At 32.3% G+C, this 18900-nt stretch overlaps 2 protein-coding genes and 1 long non-coding RNA gene across 6 annotated transcripts; 2 read left to right on the forward strand and 1 right to left on the reverse strand.

The window, feature by feature from the left end:
• Positions 1 to 6932: 6932 nt before the first annotated feature.
• LOC127073525 (uncharacterized) lies at positions 6933 to 9236 on the reverse strand. Of its 2 annotated transcripts, none has more exons than XR_007785779.1 (5): positions 8933 to 9236; positions 8657 to 8831; positions 7934 to 8073; positions 7702 to 7842; positions 6933 to 7216 (listed from the first exon to the last, which is right to left on the reverse strand). It is a non-coding gene; the product is annotated as an uncharacterized LOC127073525 (long non-coding RNA). The 2 variants fall into 2 exon arrangements; XR_007785778.1 differs by having other exon boundaries at positions 7934 to 8079.
• A 1204-nt stretch (positions 9237 to 10440) lies between these two features.
• LOC127073521 (uncharacterized) lies at positions 10441 to 12360 on the forward strand. The gene is made up of 2 exons (XM_051014686.1): positions 10441 to 10588; positions 10990 to 12360. The coding sequence occupies exon 2, from the start codon at positions 11061 to 11063 to the stop codon at positions 12147 to 12149; it is 1089 nt and encodes a 362-aa protein (XP_050870643.1). The 5' UTR covers positions 10441 to 10588; positions 10990 to 11060; the 3' UTR covers positions 12150 to 12360.
• On the forward strand, positions 10572 to 18577 carry LOC127073522 (uncharacterized). 3 transcript variants are annotated; one of them, XM_051014688.1, is made up of 2 exons: positions 10572 to 10588; positions 17214 to 18577. In XM_051014688.1, exon 2 carries the CDS (start codon positions 17286 to 17288, stop codon positions 18369 to 18371), a length of 1086 nt encoding a protein of 361 aa, XP_050870645.1. In that variant the 5' UTR covers positions 10572 to 10588; positions 17214 to 17285; the 3' UTR covers positions 18372 to 18577. The 3 variants fall into 3 exon arrangements, with proteins under 3 accessions (XP_050870645.1, XP_050870644.1, XP_050870646.1); XM_051014687.1 differs by lacking the exon at positions 10572 to 10588 and adding an exon at positions 16631 to 16772; XM_051014689.1 differs by lacking the exon at positions 10572 to 10588 and adding an exon at positions 16830 to 17097.
• Positions 18578 to 18900: the final 323 nt, after the last annotated feature.

Below are 18900 nucleotides of genomic sequence, written 5' to 3' on the forward strand. Positions count from 1 at the left end.
AATATTTTATGCAAAATAAATTTAATGATTTTAAAATGATACCTAAAATCAAAGAATTTAAAATTTCTTTCCTGTATCATAAAATGTGAATGTCAATTAGACTATTATCATCATTTTAAATTTTGCATGTCGATCATCATAGTTTTCAAAATTTTAAAATTTATCTCTAAAATTTTTAAAAATTTCAAAATGATCTTTAATAAATTTTAAATTGTACTAATTAGTCCCTTTAAATTTTTTTAAAAGTGCAAATTGGTTCTTATTTTTTAAATTTTTATTGACCCAAAAATTTTACAATTTATAAAAAAGATTAATTAATATAAATATATAATTTTACACTGTCAATTCATCATCATTTATTTACATTATTTTATATGTGATTAAAATAAAAGTTAAAATTTTATAACATTCAACGTATCAGATTAACTAACAATGTAAAATCATTTTATATTGTCAATGTATTTTCAATTAAATTCTTATAAAAAATGGCGGAAAAAAATTAACTATATATAATTTATTATTCTATCCAAACAAAAGAATTTAAAATTTAACGAATTTAAACCATACGAAAAAAATATGATTTGCACCAAAAGAAAATAAAGTGTGGCAGTTCTGTCGGAACCGTCCTCCCAGAGATATTGCAGCGGCTGGCACGGCGGTTTTTTACTACCGCCTCATTAATTTGGAAAAAGAATTGAAGCTAAGACGGTTAGCTTTTGAACCACCCTTATGAAGTTCTGCTACGGTTCTATGACACGTTCTTTTTTTAAATAACATGCGCTTGTAATGGTTACACAACATAACTTGCGAAAGTTCACTCTCAACTGCCTATGTTCTCTTTTAATGACAGATTTGTGAAAAATGTTTGATTTGGAGATTTATGTCTAATTCGTTTTTATGACCAACAAATGATTGACGTGTTGTATTTTTCTAGTTGGGGATTTAGGTTTTATGCATTTTATGGATATGATTTTGTGTCTGAGATATTTGCGTAGAAATGATGACTACACCATTATCAAGTTTCTTTACTTTCATAATTATTTTGGTTGTCACTCAATTATCTATTTTTCTCCAAATACATACACCGAGACAAATGATTGAAATGTTAAAGAGAAAACATAATATATTTGGATTATTTTGAATTATAATTCCTTGTGTCGAAGTAGGTTACTCGATAGAAGTAAAAAAATGTTGAAACATGTAGTGAAGAATAAGTGGGAATTCGATCGGTTGATTGAATCTTGTTCATCAAGATTGACTCGGAATTACTCAAAATTTTGGATTTAATTCCAACATCTGGTATCTAGAGCACTGACTGAGCGATTAGTGGGAAGTAAAACGCGATGGTGATGAATCATTGAACGAGAATTTTTCGGCGAGTCTCCCAATTCTGAAGAATCAGAATTACGAGAATTGGTGCAAGTAGATAAATCTTATCTTTTGCTATCAAGATCTTTGGGATCTTGTGAAGGATGAAGTGACACCGCTTGCAGCAAACACGATGGATGAAGAAAAAGTTGGACACAGAGAATTGATGAAGAAAGATTATAAAGCCTTCTTTATAATCCATAAATGTGTTTATTCTGATAATTTCGAAAAGGTTAGTGATGTTGAATCAACGAAAGAAGCATGAGAAATTCTGGAAAAATCATTTGAAGGCGGAGAGAAGGTGAAAGAGGGTGAGATTACAAACTCACAAAATAACGTACAAATTGCTTCAGATGGAAGACAATGAAATCATAACTGATTTTTTACTAGAGTTACAAAACTAGTGAATCAAATCAAGGTATGTGGAGAAGTGTTGACATCAAGATTAGTTGTTTCAAAGATCTTGAGGTCATTGACTCCAAAGTTCGACCACGTAGTAGCCATAGAAGATTCGAAAGATTTGTCAACATTGACAAAGGAAGAGCTTCAAAGGACGCTTAAATCTCATGAACAAAAAAGGGATGAAAGAGCTGCAGGCAAGTCAAAGAGTGATATGGCTTTGCATGCACAGTCAACAAGAGAAAAGAAAGGCAAAGGGAAGTGGGTCAACAACAAAGGTAGAGGCGGCTACAACAATTCGACTGGTCGAAATCAGCAAGAAAGGGGTTGGTCGAATTAGAGAAAGCCCTCACACAAAAGCAACCAAAGAGATGGTGGTGTAGGTAGAGGAAGAGGTGGTGGTCGAAAACCTGACAAAAGTCAGATTCAGTGTTTCAATTGTCAGAAGTATGGTCACTACTCAAGTGATTGTCCTGAAAAACAGAAGAATAAAGAAACTGGTGCAAAGTTTGTAAAGCATGAAGAAGAAGAGATGTTATTGATGGTCACAACAAGAAATGAAGAAAGATTATAGGACGAATGGTATTTCGACTCAGGATGCTCATCACACATGACTGGTAGGAAGGATTAGTTTGTCAACAAAAAACCTTCGATGAAGAACATGGTGAAATTTGCAAATGACAATACTCTAGCAGCTGAAGGTATTGGTGATGTTCTGATCATGAGGAAATATGTCAAAAGGTCAGTAATTTTCAATGTATTGTACATACCAGGCATGAAAAATAATTTGCTCAGCATAGGCCAGTTGGTCAAAAATAACTACCAAGTATCAATCAAAGACAAGATGATGAGAGTTCTCGACTTAGGTGGAAGTTTAATCTTGAAGGCACCTATGTCTCAGTATATAACCCTCAGGATTAAACTTTATGTGATGGAGCACAAGTGTCTTGCAACTGCAACTAGCAAGGATGAATGGATATGACACTATAGACTTTCCATCTCAATTTCAAAGACATCAGAGATCTGAAAAGAAGAAACATGGTTTCAGGGTTACCAGAAATCGACATTTCAAATGAAGTGTGTGAAGAATGTGTGCAGACGAAGCAGTACAAGAACATCTTCATCAAGGATGCAGGAAGCAAGTCGAAGGCAATCCTTGAAGTCATATACTCTTATACGTATGGTCCTATCCAGGTGGATTCGATTGGAGGTAATAGATACTTTGTCACATTCGTAGATGATTTCAGTCGAAAACTGTAGACTTACCTAATCAAGAAGAAAATTGAAGTGATCGAGGTATTTGCCAAGTTTAAATATATGGTCAAAAGACAAAATGGTCGAAAGCTCAATATTATGAGGACTGATGGTGATGGAGAATATGTGTCAAAAGACTTTGACGCATTATGTGAGAAAGAAGGGATTGTACATGAGGTGGTGCCACCCTACACTCCACAACATAATGGAATGGAAGAAAGGAATAATAGAACCATCATGACCATGGTGAGAAGTATGTTGAAAGGCAAGCATCTATCCAAAGAATTATGGGGAGAAATAGTGTTGATAGCTACATATATGTTGAATAGATGTCCAACAAAGAAGCTAAAAGGATATTATTTGACTAGATGGTGTTAAGCCTAGCTTAAGTCATCTGAAGGTATTTGGATCTATAGCATATAGACATGTGTCAGATCAGTTGAGAGGAAAACTTGATGACAAGTCGAGTCAGATGATCCTAATATGATATTATTTAATTAGAGGTTACAAGTTGTTCGACCCACTAAATAAGCCAGTGGTGATCAACAGGGATGTGATCATAGATGAGCTTAAGGAATGGGATTTGACTGAAAATGTCAAGAAGGATTCAGTAAGAATCTTATGTGAAGAAGCAGCAAGTGGAGTCGAAAGAGACGTTCGACATAAAGAAGTCAGAGGTCAAGCAAGCACAAGCAAACCTCAAAGAACAAGACACGTGCCTGCAAGGTTGTAAGAATGTGTGATTATATCAGAAGATATGGTCGATGATGAAGGTGAGTTGGTACATAATATTTTCTATGCATATGTCAAACCAGTCAATGCAGCTGAGGCATTTAAGGATTCGAAGTGGGTGAAAGTAATGAATGAGTAACTGAAGTCCATCGAAGACAACAAAACTTAGTCACTTGTTGAATTGCCTAAAGGCAAGAAGGCAATCAATGTGAAGTGGGTATACAAGGTGAAATTGAATCCCAAAGGTAAAGTAACTCGACACAAGACAATACTTGTAGCGAAAGGATTTCTTTAGAAGGAAGGAATCAACTTCAATGATTTTTTTGCACCTCTTGCTAGGATCAAAATAATCAGGTTGGTTGTTGGTCTAGCAAACATGAACAACTGGAACACATGTCAGATGGATGTGAAATGTGCATTCTTGGATGACCCCTTATATGAAGAAGTGTATGTTGCACAACTAGCTGGATTTGTAAAACAAGGCGAAGAAAGAAAAGTATACAGGCTACATAAAAGCCTGTATGGACTTAAGAAAGCTCCAAGATCTTGGAATAAGAAGATCGACAGTTTCCTAAGGGAGAAGGAATTTGTGAAGTGCACAACTGAGCATGGAGTATACGTAAGAAAGAGCAATAGTGAATTGCTTATACTATGTCTCTATGTCGATGACCTGTTAAATACAGGAAGTTGCAAGAAGGAGATCAAAGATTTCAAACATGACCTAAATGAAGAGTTTGAAATGTCAGACATGGGAAATCTCTCATATTTACTTGGCATCGAATTATACAAGAGTGATAGAGGTTTGATGATGCATCAAAGAAGATATGCAGGCGAAATACTTAAGAGATTTGAGATGCAAGATTGTAACCCAACTTCGACTCCACCTGAGTCCAAATTGTAACTATTGAAAGACACATATGAAGATGATGTCATTCCAATACAGTACATAACACTCATTGGATCACTTTGATATCTTTGTCACACAATGCCTGATCTAGCATACAATGTTGGTATGGTGAGTAGATTCATGCAGAAGTCAAAGGTATCACACCTAGCAGCGACTAAGAGGATACTAAGGTATCTCAAAGGAACTCTTAACTATGGAATTTTGTTTCCTGCAGCTGATGAAGGAAAAGAATGCAAACTAGTGAGATACACTGACTCAAGTTGGTGTAGTGATGCTGAGGATGGAAAATCTACAGTTGGATATGTGTTTATGCTAGGTGGTGCACCGGTTGCTTAGAGTTCAAGAAAGGAACCAGTAGTGGCATTCTCATCGTGTGAAGCAAAATACATAGTTGCTTTTCTTCGTGCATGTCAAGCAACTTGGATGGTGAAATTGGTCGAAGAGATTACAGGGAAGAATGATGAAGCAATTACCATGAAGATCGACAACATGTCTGCTATCAGTCTAGCGAAGAATATGATAGCACATGGACGAAGCAAACACATCGAAATGAGGTTTCACTATCTTTAAGAGCATGTAGCAGAAGCGAAGCTGAACTTGGAACACTGCAAAACTGAGAATCAGATTGCATATATCATGACGAAAGGAGTGCAGGTCGAAGTGTTTAAGAAGTTAAGATCTATGATGAATATATATAGTTTAGACACAATGAATTAGATGGTGTGTTGAATTGTAATTCATTGTGTCAAAGCAGGTTGCTCGACTGAAGTAAGGAAGTGTCGAAATAGGTAGTGTGCGTCAAGTTGTATTAGATATCAAAGTGTTGAAGCAGGTTGTTTGACACATGATTTCGACTTAGACCAAAATAAGCATTTTGGGTATTTATAATTTTTTGGCTTTAGCTTAGGGAGCAAGCTAGCTCAATTATAAATAGAGGGAGTAACCCCTATTTTCATAACAATTTTGTAATCACTTGCATTTGCAAAATTAACGAGATTTTTCACAGACTGTGGGTAGAGAGACTCTGCAAAAAATAATATTTTTCCTAAAAAAATTAACAAGATTTTGAAATAATAATTGTTTTTAAATGAATTAATTTTGTTTTTTAATACAATTATTATTACTTATTACAAAAACAAAATAATTATAAAAATTGTTGTAATATTATGTCTTATTAAATTTAAAAATTGATTTAATAATTGTAATTAATTGTAATAATTGTATTTATAATTAATTATAATAATGAGACATAATATTATATTTAAAAATAAAATTAATTCATTAGATTTATTAAATTAATTTAAAAAACAAAAAAAAATAACCTTCATTCCCTCGGCCATCCATTGGCCGAGTTCATGCATGGAAAAATATTCATGTTAGTACTCGTCCAACCAATGGACGAGTCAATACCTTCATATTTCGTTCTTGAGCAACTCGTCCTTTGAATAAGCGAGTCAAAGAAATAAAATGGGGTATTCTAGAAAATTATTTTCAAAATGGGGTATATTGAGAATATTATTTCAAAAAAGGAGCAATGTGATAAAAAAAGTCTCATAATGCATGAGATGCATAGGCTTGCTTTTCTATACTGTCATCAAACTGGATCAAAGGATGGTTATTGTGATACTTTTTCAAGGAATAAATTATCGTCTAATTGTTGGTGTTTTTTTTAGATATCTTGCAGAAAATACAACCATAAAGTAATTACATTTATATATTGATGTCCAAAATACAAGCTATTTGGGGGAAAAACAAACTACCTTAACTTTGTTACTAAACAATATTGAATAGAAAATTTTGTCTCATACAAACTATGCTAAAAAATTTATTTGAAACATATTTTTATTTATTCATCAAATCAATAGGTTATTGTAATATTTGAATACATAACAATTTTATACAATAAGTGAAGCATCATTACAAAAAAAATAGATTAGCAATCTCATATTATTATAAAAATACATATTATCATGCATAAGTTAATACATATTACCATTCAGAAGTTAATACGTATTATGATAAAAAAGGGTAAACATGTTTCAAAACGAAAGATAGAAATAATAGAAATAAACAACAAACGAACGAAGTTGTACACATAGAAATAATCCCTTAATAGGCAAACCAAGGTTTAACAAATAAGAAAAGTCATGACAAAATATGACTGTAACATTCTGGTAACAAAGGAAAGAGTGTTTCATTAACAGTAAGAAGTCTATGATTCTTTGATTTTAACACAAACAAAGACACAATTGAATACAATAAGAAGCTTTGATTTTTACACACACAAACACACAAAATTGAATACACTTACAATTACATGGCACTTGCTATGTGATTCTTTGTTGATATTCTGTTGATGCTCCATCTGTCTAAATCAAAACATCAATATCAGAATCACAAAACAACTAACAGAAGCATAGGTCCTTCACTTGGGCGGGTCACGGTACCCGCATTTCAACTTTTGCTACTGGGCCCGCCTATTTAAATTCGGACCAGACCACTTTTATAACCCGTCAACCCGCTGGCCCGTGGAAAAATGCATAAATGGAACAAAATCTTGAAATATAAGAAAATCAATGTTAGTTGAAATCCTCCTTGCAATGATATGGATGTAATAAAACTTCATACTTTTCATAGAAAGACAAGGAAGTGAAAACCATATGAAGTTATAACGGAAAACATTAGGTGTTTCGTGTTTGTATTTGAACTACAACAACAAAGGTAAAACTGACTACATAGATCAAAGAAGGTTACAATGTCACATTTGAATAGAAAACCATCATACAAATGTTAAATCCATAGACTTTTGATAAATTTAAAATTCAAAATATATCTTGCAACAATAGATGCATTTTGACCAAGTTTAATGTTGTCAGACACATTGACTTTTATCATGCATCCATCAACAGGACATAAAAGTGAAACATGGGAAACTATCTCTAGGTTTCCAAGATCATATATGAGAATATCATATTTCAAGTATTGAGTTGAGCTTAACAAACATGTTGTATTAAAAGATCCTACACCTTCCAAGTCCTTACCAGAAACAGACTCATTTGTTGAAAGTGACAAAGTTGATGTTTCAGCATATGCAAAATCACCGAGTTAAGAATCGTCTCTGATTAGTGAGCCCGTGTAACCCAAAAAGACTTCTAAGCCATTGCTACTGTTCAAATGTTATCCTGAAGTAAGAGAAAGGCATAATATATGAAGATATCCCAGTATAATACAACATAAGAAATACCTAAGCATGATCAAAGAGAGTGTCACTACCTACGACACCGTGTGTATCAGTAGAACTTAAAATCAATGTAAAGTTTCAATCTTTTCTATGAAAATGACCATCGACAGTTATTCTGAAAGCTATCTCCATAGTGATTCGTACTCAAGGAAGCCACTTTTATACATACATTCTGCAACTAAATATACATGAGATTATCAAAAAATAAGACAAACATAAAGGTTAACGACAAGTCATTAAATCTAATTATTCATTTTAGTAGTCTCATCTTAAAGTCATTCTAAATTGTTGAACACCTTATCACATGTTAAACATTATTAGAAAGTTTTGATCCCAAAAATGATATTTCATCAGCTAAAAATTGTAACATAGAAACCATATATCTCAATCGACCAAATATTGAGACACTTGTTGCAACATATATTTAACTATGTAATTGACATTATCTCTTATAAAAGCTAGCACAATATCAACTTCATTACAACATGAATCAACCAATGAATTCATTAACTCTTATGAATTACTTCACTAAATCTAGATATTGGTAGAAAATGAATCCAATAGGATAAAATATTGAATACAGTTTATCTGCACACTTCAAGAAAGAAGAAATTACTTTCAATTCATCTCAACTCAAATTTGGTCACATAATATTGTATCCCTTAAGATAACTAATACGAAATGAAATTTGAAAACAAATTATAAGAATAAAATTATTCAAAAGTAATTGCCAACAACATTTGTTTATGACTTACCACCACGTAAACGACCGAAATAAAAATTAGTTCACCAACAACAGTAGCTTCATGCATGCAATGCCTAACCAACTCAACGGAGACATCTCCAACAAACAACATCTACTTTGAAAAACTTCAAGAAAGTTTGGAGCTTTGCCATATATCTACCGCATACCACCGTAAAACGCTCAAGCTAACAAAGATGTAGAGGATAAGAGGAAACAAACATTTATTATGGATAATCACAAAACAAAACCAACAAATCAAAAACAAAAACAAATAAGGTTGACTTACCAAAGAAACATTGTAATATGAAAAAAAGAGAAAACAATATCGTCTTCATTTCTGGAACAAAAACAAACAATAACTTTCAGAAGAGAAAAGACAAGTTTGAAGCAACACGTTGGTAAAACACATCGACCATTTCAAATTCGACCACCACCACCCTCATCGCCGAAAATCACCACAGATCTACCACCGTCGTTAAACCGCACATTGCACGTCAAAAGCATTTTCGTAAACCATGTTAGAAGAAAGAATCAAAATAGCAGAAGAACATGAACAAAGAAGAGGAAGAGTGAGATGAACATCCGGAGAGAGAAAGGAGGAAAAGCTAAAGTACAAAAGTGATGTGACAGACATTAAAAATAGAGAAAAGCTGGAAAAATTGAATTGGATTGATTAGTTTGGAACCAAAGATAACTATGTGACATCATCAATTGAATCAAACTTAACAAACAAAGACACAATATAATAAGTATACAGTTAGAATTGAACAATGTGACATCATTAGTTGAAAAAAAATAAAATTTGGACCAAAACTATCCTTATTTTTGGTGAGGTGGCAAATTTAAAGGATAGGACAATTAAGAGATTTCCACTGTATGTTATTTTCTTATATTATAGATTTGTAAGATTAATTACCAGGGAAAAGCTAACTAGGTCTTCAATTGAATTGAATTTTTGGTGGGCAATGCTTTTAATAAAATTGCTCTTTTCCCTTAACAACTCAAACTTAGATGAGAGACTTGTAGATCGGATACTTCTTTCATTCTTTTATATATATATATATATATATATATATATATATATATACACGTATGTACGTATGAAGAGTAATAATTATGCAAATTCTTTATTAATAGGTTTGAATCATCGTTTTCTAGATTTTCCCTTTAAAAGAATTTGGTACCTCACTCTGCTTTTTGTGCTCTCTTTTTTTTTTTATAAATATATTTGAGTTTTATTAAAAAAAATCTTATTTTTGTCAAAATTTAAAATAAACATATATCAACTAAGAAATTAAAATAAAAATATAAATTAAGTTAATGAACTATGCAATTAATTAAACTATTTATATTGAACAAAATTAATTTTAATTATGAGAATATATTAAAACTAAATTAAAATAAAATATTTTTTAATTGAAAGAGTTTAATAGATATTCATTTTCCGTATAAAAGAAATTTAGTGAAATGTACTTGGTTCAATCATGAAACATTTCCTATTTTCTTTATATTAAAAAATAGATGCAATCCAACGGTAAGTACTTAATTTGTTGCAGGCCACCAATCATCCTCACACAAAAAATATTTAAAGTTAAATAAACTAAAATAAATAAATAGAATAACAGTAACAAAACTAAACTTAGAGATTCCTGGGATATAGATAGAGCTGGCCGATGGAGAAGGACGTGCCGAAAAGGCAGGAAATTTTGTTCGTTAGCTCCTTCCGTTTTCTCCGCCCCACCAACACCTTCTTCTTTTTTTAATTTAGTAACAAAATAAAAATAAGATGAAAATATAAAAAGGAGAGAGAAAACCAAACCACGTGATGACAGGCACATCTTTTGAAACCACGTGACTCCTGTTTCTCTCCTCTTTCATCCTAACCAGAAACTCAGAAACCAAACTTCAAGAGAAACAGAACCTCCCAACAAAAACTTCTTAGGTAATCTCTCTTTTTTTATTTTTTTATATTTTCACCCATTTTTCTTTAATTAATTTCCCATTCAAATGCTTCCTATTTTCGAATCCAACAATTGTCTTTCAATTTTAGGATTTCTTAGAATATTCTTACGATTTGATTGTTTAACCCTTTCCTTAATCATTCTCTAATTATTCAATTATTCTTATGCTAGCATAGTTAATTTTTCCTATCAAGTCTAAATAATTATAATTAGGGTAATCAATAACTTGTGTTAGGGTTTATCGAACATGAGACTGGGTTTATCGAATATAGTTTGGTGATATTTTTGCATATAATAACTTCATGCTACAGAAATTTCCTTTATGTGTTGTTAAATTGTATATTGTTTGTTTCTGAGACCTTATATGCTGAAACTGTAACAGGTGACACCCAACTTTCTGATCATTGAATTGGGGAAATTAATAAGAAATCTTAAACATTTTCACTTCAAGGTATGAGTCTCCGAACTCGCGCCACTTCTCGGCGAAAATTTCCCAAGTTATTTCATCGGTTACTTTTGTTACTTGTGCCGATTTGTGTGATTGGAATTTATGTCCATGGCCAAAAGGTTGTATATTTACTCCGACCTCTTTGGGACAACCCTCCTGCCCCTTTCGACACTATTATACCTCACTATTACGCCGAAAATGTCTCTATGGATCACCTCTGCCAACTTCATGGCTGGTCACTTCGTTCCCAACCTCGCCGCATTTTCGATGCATTTATCTTCAGTAATGAGTTAGACATGTTAGAGATTAGATTGCATGAACTTTATCCTTACGTGACAAAGTTCGTGCTCCTTGAATCCAATACCACGTTCACAGGCGTTCCAAAGCCGCTTTTCTTTGACTTAAACAAGGAGAGATTTGCATTTGCTGAACAGAAAGTTGTCCACGGCATGAATCCCGGTCGGATTTCAGTCCGTGGATCAAGCGAGGACCCGTTTGTGCTCGAGTCAAAACAACGTGGAGCCATGAACACGTTGTTACACCGTGCGGGGATTTCCAATGGTGATATTCTTCTCATGTCAGATACAGATGAGATTCCGAGTCCTCAAACTTTGAAACTTCTTCAATGGTGCGACGGGATTCCTCCCATAATGCATCTTGAACTGAGAAACTACATGTACTCGTACGAGTTTCCCGTGGACTACAACTGGAAACCCAGCGCCAACATCTATGGTCCTCGGACATATTACCGGCATTCACGCCAGACTGATGTTCTCCTATCAGAAGCAGGATGGCATTGTAGCTTTTGCTTTCGGTATGTCTCGGACTTTGTCTTCAAAATGACGGCTTATAGCCACGCAGACCGTGTCAAACGGAAATCTTTCCTTAGTCATTCAAGAATTCAGGAACTTATTTGCAAAGGAGATGATCTTTTCGATATGCTACCTGAAGAATACTCCTTCCAGGATTTGATTAAAAGGTTGGGGTCGATACCTCGTTCGGCTTCTGCGGTTAATCTTCCTGCCTACTTGATAAAAAATGCAGATAAATTTAAGTTCCTTCTTCCTGGAGGTTGCTTAAGAAAACCAGAATGAACGTTTTTCGATTTTAGTTTTTAGCGCGGTAACACGCAACTTAGTTTTTTTTCTTCTTTTCATTCTAGCTTTCAGCAAATAGAGCTTAGTTTGAGATTTTGGTAGGAAGTCAAGTAATTTAAAGTCTTTTAATGTTATTATTTTGTACATGAAGCAGGTATAAATTGAATGAAAAATTGACAAAAATAACAGTTTTGATAGTTGCAAAACTCATCCCTTGTTCACTTTTAGAGATGAAAATTTTATGAAGGTGTAGTATGTAGTAAATAAGTTCAAACAACACAACAACATAAAACACAGGTGTCCATGAAGTTTCTCTTTTGAGACATTTTTTAATGAATCTTGTGAAAGAGATGGTACTTGTATCATACTACTAAAAATCAATAAATAGAGATAATTTAGTAATAATTAAGAAGAACATGAAGATAAGTATATGTTAGAGTATGTAAATATTTTCTAAAAATATTGTAGAAAATTAACAACTATTATCTCCAGTCCTTAATATAAGGAAAAAATTATTTTTTAAATTTATTGAAGAATCAATATATTATATTTATATAAAGGAATATAGGAATAGGAAGAGTAATATATCGTAATGGGTGAGATGATGCTAAACAGAAAAACAAACAAAGGGTGAGTTGAACCCAAACAAATAAACAGAGACAAGATCGGTGAAATAGTAGGTAATTAAAAAAAAACAATTATTAAATATTATAAAAACCAAGTTCCATTTTGGGTATCTCTCTTGTTCTTTTTTAAAAAGTGAATTTCATTATGAGTAGTATTTTGTCACTTTTATTTGTTCCATTTTGTCATTAGCAAAAAGTGAATTTCAATTATAAGTTTCTCTATAGACATTATACTACTCATTAGCAAAAAGTGACAAAATTTCATTTCTTATAGCACGAAAAAGCAAGAAGTGCTATTTTGCCACAATAGCACAATATAGAGGTTTAACTTTTCTTCTTACTACAACTGTGACTTGGATACACATACTGCTAAAAACCAAATGATTAACCTATAAATCTTAATTATTTTCTCTAAATCCAAATGATCTTCACTCTCACTGTTTGGTATATTAAGAAAAGGTGTATAGTTATATCTATTGATTTAGTCTGTTTTTTTGCCCATCATAAATATATTGTGATAGAGATGTTGATTATTAAATTAAATATAACATTTAATAATTGTAAAATTATGTTAAAATAAACTTTTATCATTAATTATGAAAATCATAATAAATTTTGATCTTTATAAAGTGTTAAATACAATAAAATTTTAATAAATTTTATTTTTATTTTTTGTAAAAATTATATAAAACAAGAAAAATTAAACTATTAATTAAAATATCGAATACGGAATAATATGTATTATTGATTTAAATATTTTAATTATTTTCATAATTTTATAGATATTAATATTTTTGATGATGTTAATCAATTATAAATTTTTTTGACCAATTATAACTTATCTTTTTTATAAAATGCCAAATTAAAACAGTTATTTTTATTCACATTTTTGGGTATAAATGATTCAATATAAATAACAGAAACAAGTTTAGTATTGATTCAATTATTTTTGTAATTAATGGAAAAACAAAAATAATATTTATATAAAAAAATATATTGTTGATTCAAATATTTTTATATACAAAAAAAATTATAGGCACCGATTTATTATCTTTATTAAAAGTAATAAATTATTTTGATTAAACAATTTTATCTTTTTATCATTTTATTTCTATTATATTTCAAAAATAAATGCACAAAATTATATGTAACGGAAAAATGAAGTTATTGATAAAAAAATGAATAATAAACGGAACAAGTTTAATATTGATTCAACTATTTTTGTAAATAATGCCACAATAAAAATAATATTTATATAGAAAACGTATATATTGTTGATTTAAATGTTTTTATATACGGAAAAAAATTATATACGCTAATTTATTATCTCTTTTAAAAATAATAAGTTTTTTTATTATATAATTTTTTCTTTATATCATTTCATTTTTATTACATTTTAAAAATAAATGTGCAAAATTTCAAAATGCAGTAATTAATAATGAGGGTTTTCTGGAAGCCGTAAAAGTCAGTTGGGATAATCAGGTAAAAGGTATTGCTATGTACATAGTTTGGAAGAAGCTTTACAATCTGAAGAATGTAATCAGAAATACGAGTAGGGGGTTTAAAGGCATAAATGATCAAATAGAAACAACTAGAGGCAACCTTAACAAGGTGCAAACTGAGCTTGTTCAGGACATGATGAACCCTGATCTCATTGAGAGAGCTAAGAACCTCACTAGTGATATTATCAAGTTGAATACGATAGAAGAGCAACTTATTAGTCAGAGAGCAAAGATTAACTGGATTAAGCTTGATGATGGGAATAATGCTTTCTTTCATGCTTCCATGAAAAGTAAGCAGCAAATGAACCATATCAAAAGCCTCAAGAACAAAGATGGGATCATTCTGACAACTCATCATGAGCTTGAAGAGGAGATTCTACATTTTTATGGTGAGCTGGTTGGAAAATCAAATCAGAAAATGGACAGTATAAATATGATTGCTATGAGATAGGGGCCCCACCTGGATGTTGATCAGAGATAGTCCCTAATTGAGCATGTCACTGATCAGAAAGTCAAGTCTGCTCTCAAAGGTATTAATGATAATACTACTCCTGGTATAAACGGTTTTGGGGCAAAATTCTTCAAGGCCACCTGGAATACTATTAACAAGGATGTCCTTAATGTCATTAGAGAATTTTTTGAGAAAGACTCAATCTTGAAAGCTATCAATAGCACTGTTGTCACCCTTATTCCCAAGACCAATCAAGCTAGTATGGTCAAAGACTATAGACCTATTTCCTGCCTGCACTAATATGTATAAGATTATTTCTAGAATTTTGACAGCCAGATTGAGTAAAGTTCTTAGGAGTATTATTGATGAGAGTCAAGCTGCTTTTGTGCCTAGTAAACACATTCAGGACCATATACTTCTGGCCTATGAGTTAATCAAGGGTTACAACACCAAGGGTGACCCTCCTAGATGTATTATTCAAATGGACCTTTAAAAGGCCTATGATATATTATAGTGGTGTGCTTTGGAAAGTATTCTGAAAGAGTTGAGCTTCCCTGACAAATTCATAAGGTGGATAATGGTCACAGTGACCACTGCATCTTACAGATTCAAAATCAATGGTGAGACAACTAGTATTCTCAAAGTCAAAAGGGGCTTGAGACGAGGGGATCCACTATCCCCCTTGTTATTTGTTATCATGATGGAATATCTTCACAGGAGCATGAAAATGCTGAAAAATGCTGAAGGGAAATCCTAATTTCAATTTCCATTCAAAATGTGAGAAATCGAGCCTTATCAATATGAGTTTTGCTTATGACTTACTTTTGTCTGCTAGAGGAGACACCATGTCCATTGAACTGATGATGCATACCTTTAAGAACTTCTCTAACTCCATAGGGCTGACTGTCAATCCAAATAAATGCAAGATTTATTTTGGGAATGTAGAGAATGACATCAAACAGGAATTCTGTTTGTTTTGGTGGGAAGATTGATAGAAATGCTATTATTTCTAATATAGTAGACAATATTACTAATAGGATCTGGATGAAGCACAAACTTAGGAAATATATTAGTGTGCTCATGATGCCTTAATGGGCTTGTGGCTGTGATTGTATTTTGGTGGCTGGATCATTTGATTGCCGTTTTTGTATGAGTTTTGATTTAGTAATATATTTTTGCTTCTTCTCCCCCAAAAAAATGCGCAAAATTATATGAAACGAGGAAAATAAAGTTATTGACCAATAATGATAAAAGATTTATTATTGATTCAAATATTTTTGTATATAATGTTAAAACAAAAATAATATTTATGTACGAAAAAAAATATATTATTGATTCAAATACTCTTCCTTGCTATAAAGTTTTTCATTAAGGGGTTTTGGTTTGTTCATCTTATTTTTATCTTTATATCTTAACTTATTTTCTATTCCCTCTTCTCATAAAAATTGTCTCATTTATAATTTTTCTCTATCTCAAATTAATTGTCTTTTTACGATACCAATACAACATTTATTATTTTTTTCCACTATTATATCTCTATTTATTAACTTTCACTTTTTCCAAGTGCTTTGTTAATTATAATTAATAAGAGTATTCAAATAAATAATATTTTCTTTGTCTTATAAAAAGTGTCTCATTTATGATTTTAGTTTTTCTCTGTTTTAAAATAATTATTCTTTCACAATATCAATCCAACATCTATTATTTTTTCCCACTACTATATCCCTACTTATTAACTTTCCCTTTTTCAAGTATTTTGTTAACTACAATTAATAAATATATTTTAATAAATAATATTATATTTATCATTAAAATCAACCTTTCTAATAATTCTTTTAAGAATCACGCATAATTTAAATTAGATACTTTTTATAAAAAAAGAGGAAATAATATATTTTGCGGTAGCACTGGACCACTTTGCATTAAAAAAAATAGACAGCTTGTTTGTTTGTTTGTTTCCTCTTTCGTCCTAGAGAGAAACTCAGACCAAAACTGAAGAGTTTCTCGCTCCTTCAATGAACTCCCAACAAAAACTTCTTAGGTAATCTCTTTATTTTTTTCCAGCAATTTTTCTTTAACTATTGTTCTTGTTTCTTTCCTGTTTATGCAATTGCATATCATTGTCGTGTGCTTCAAAATTAATTTCCCATTTAAATCATTCCTATTTAGATTCTTTTTCTTCCTTTTTCAAACATTTAGATTCTAAAATCTTTTCAACAACAGAATCTCTAAGGAAAAATAAGGAAAAAATTCGTACTAAAACTACCTTCTGATTCTTTTCAATTATTATGAAGATGAAACTTTTAGCTTGTTGGTTGCTTAAACTAGATCCATGCTTGAGAAATTTCCTTTCCCCAACAAGTTTAGTGAGTGTTTTTATGGGTCATTTTCTTTTACATCAACTTTAGTATTCATTTGTCTCTAATGTGTTGTTAAATTGTATATAGTTTGTTTCTGATACCTAATACTGAAATTGTAACAGGTGACCCTCAACATTCTCATCATTGAATTGGGGGAAATTAATAAGAAATCTTAAACATTTTTTCTTCAAGGCATGACTCTCCGAACTCGCGTCACGTCTCGACGGAAAATTCCTAAGTTCTTCTGTCTCTTACTTCTGTTACTTGTGCCGATTTGTGTAATTGGAATTTATGTCCATGGCCAAAAGGTTGCCTATTTCTTCCGACCCCTTTGGGATAACCCTCCTGCCCCTTTCAACACTATACCTCACTATTACGCCGAAAATGTCTCTATGGATCACCTCTGCCAGCTTCATGGTTGGTCGCTTCGTTCCCAACCTCGCCGCATTTTCGATGCAATTATCTTCAGTAATGAGTTAGACATGCTAGAGATTAGGTGGCATGAGCTTTATCCATATGTAACAAAATTCGTGATCCTCGAGTCCAGTACCACGTTCACAGGCATTCCAAAGCCGCTTTTCTTTGACATAAACAAGGAGAGATTTGCATTTGCTAAACAGAAAGTTGTCCACGGCTCGAATCCGGGTCGAGTTTCAGTCCGCGGATCAAACGAGGACCCGTTTGTGCTTGAGTCAAAACAACGTGGAGCCATGAACACATTGTTACGCCGTGCGGGGATTTCCAATGGTGATATTGTTCTCATGTCAGATACAGATGAGATTCCAAGTCCTCATGCTTTGAAACTTCTTCAATGGTGCGACGGGATTCCTCCCATAATGCATCTTGAACTGAGAAACTACATGTACTCGTTCGAGTTTCCCGTGGACTACAACTGGAAACCCTGCGCCCACATCTATGGTCCTCGGACATATTACCGGCATTCACGCCAGACTAATGTTGTCTTATCAGATGCAGGATGGCATTGTAGCTTTTGCTTTCGGTATATCTCGGAGTTTGTCTTCAAAATGACGGGTTATAGCCACGCAGACCGTGTCAAACGGAAATCTTTCCTTAGTCATTCAAGAATTCAGGAACTTATTTGCAAAGGAGATGATCTTTTCGATATGCTACCTGAAGAATACTCCTTCCAGGAGTTGATTAAAAGGTTGGGGCCGATACCTCGTTCGGCTTCTGCGGTTAATCTTCCTGCTTACTTGATAGAAAATGCTGATAAGTTTAAGTTCCTTCTTCCTGGAGGTTGCTTAAGAACACCAGAATGAGTGTTTTTCAATTTTAGTTTTTTGCTTTTAGATCGGTAACACGCAACTCAGATTTTTTTACTTTTCATTCTAGCTTTTTTTCAGCTTTTAGAACTTAGCTTGAGATTTTTGTAGGAAGTTAAGTAATTTAAAGTCTTTTAATGTTATCATGATGGGTTGTGCTATGCAGAGTATCTGAAAGTTTTAGACAAGATATGATTCCATTCCATCAGTCCTAAACAATTATTAGGTTTAGGTCCTAAACAATTATTAGGTTTAGGGAAAAAGTCAGGAGTTATGGTATTTTATCCGATCTTAATGGTATTCATCTATTTATATGTGGATTGAGGAATCAAGGATATTTTCGTAAGCTCAAAACATCATTCATTTCATCGCATTATTTAGAGGCTCAGATGGATGAAGAGTCAAGAGTACTTAATTTCATCCGTGTCTTTGAAAAACATCACTATCTTTATATTTGAGTACTACATGTAAATGGTCCAAGAGTTGATTGTTTGCATTTAATTTTGTTGGTGTACAATGTGATAAA

This window comes from Lathyrus oleraceus, chromosome 4 (genome assembly GCF_024323335.1).
Source record: "Lathyrus oleraceus cultivar Zhongwan6 chromosome 4, CAAS_Psat_ZW6_1.0, whole genome shotgun sequence".
Lineage (NCBI taxonomy): Eukaryota > Viridiplantae > Streptophyta > Magnoliopsida > Fabales > Fabaceae > Lathyrus > Lathyrus oleraceus.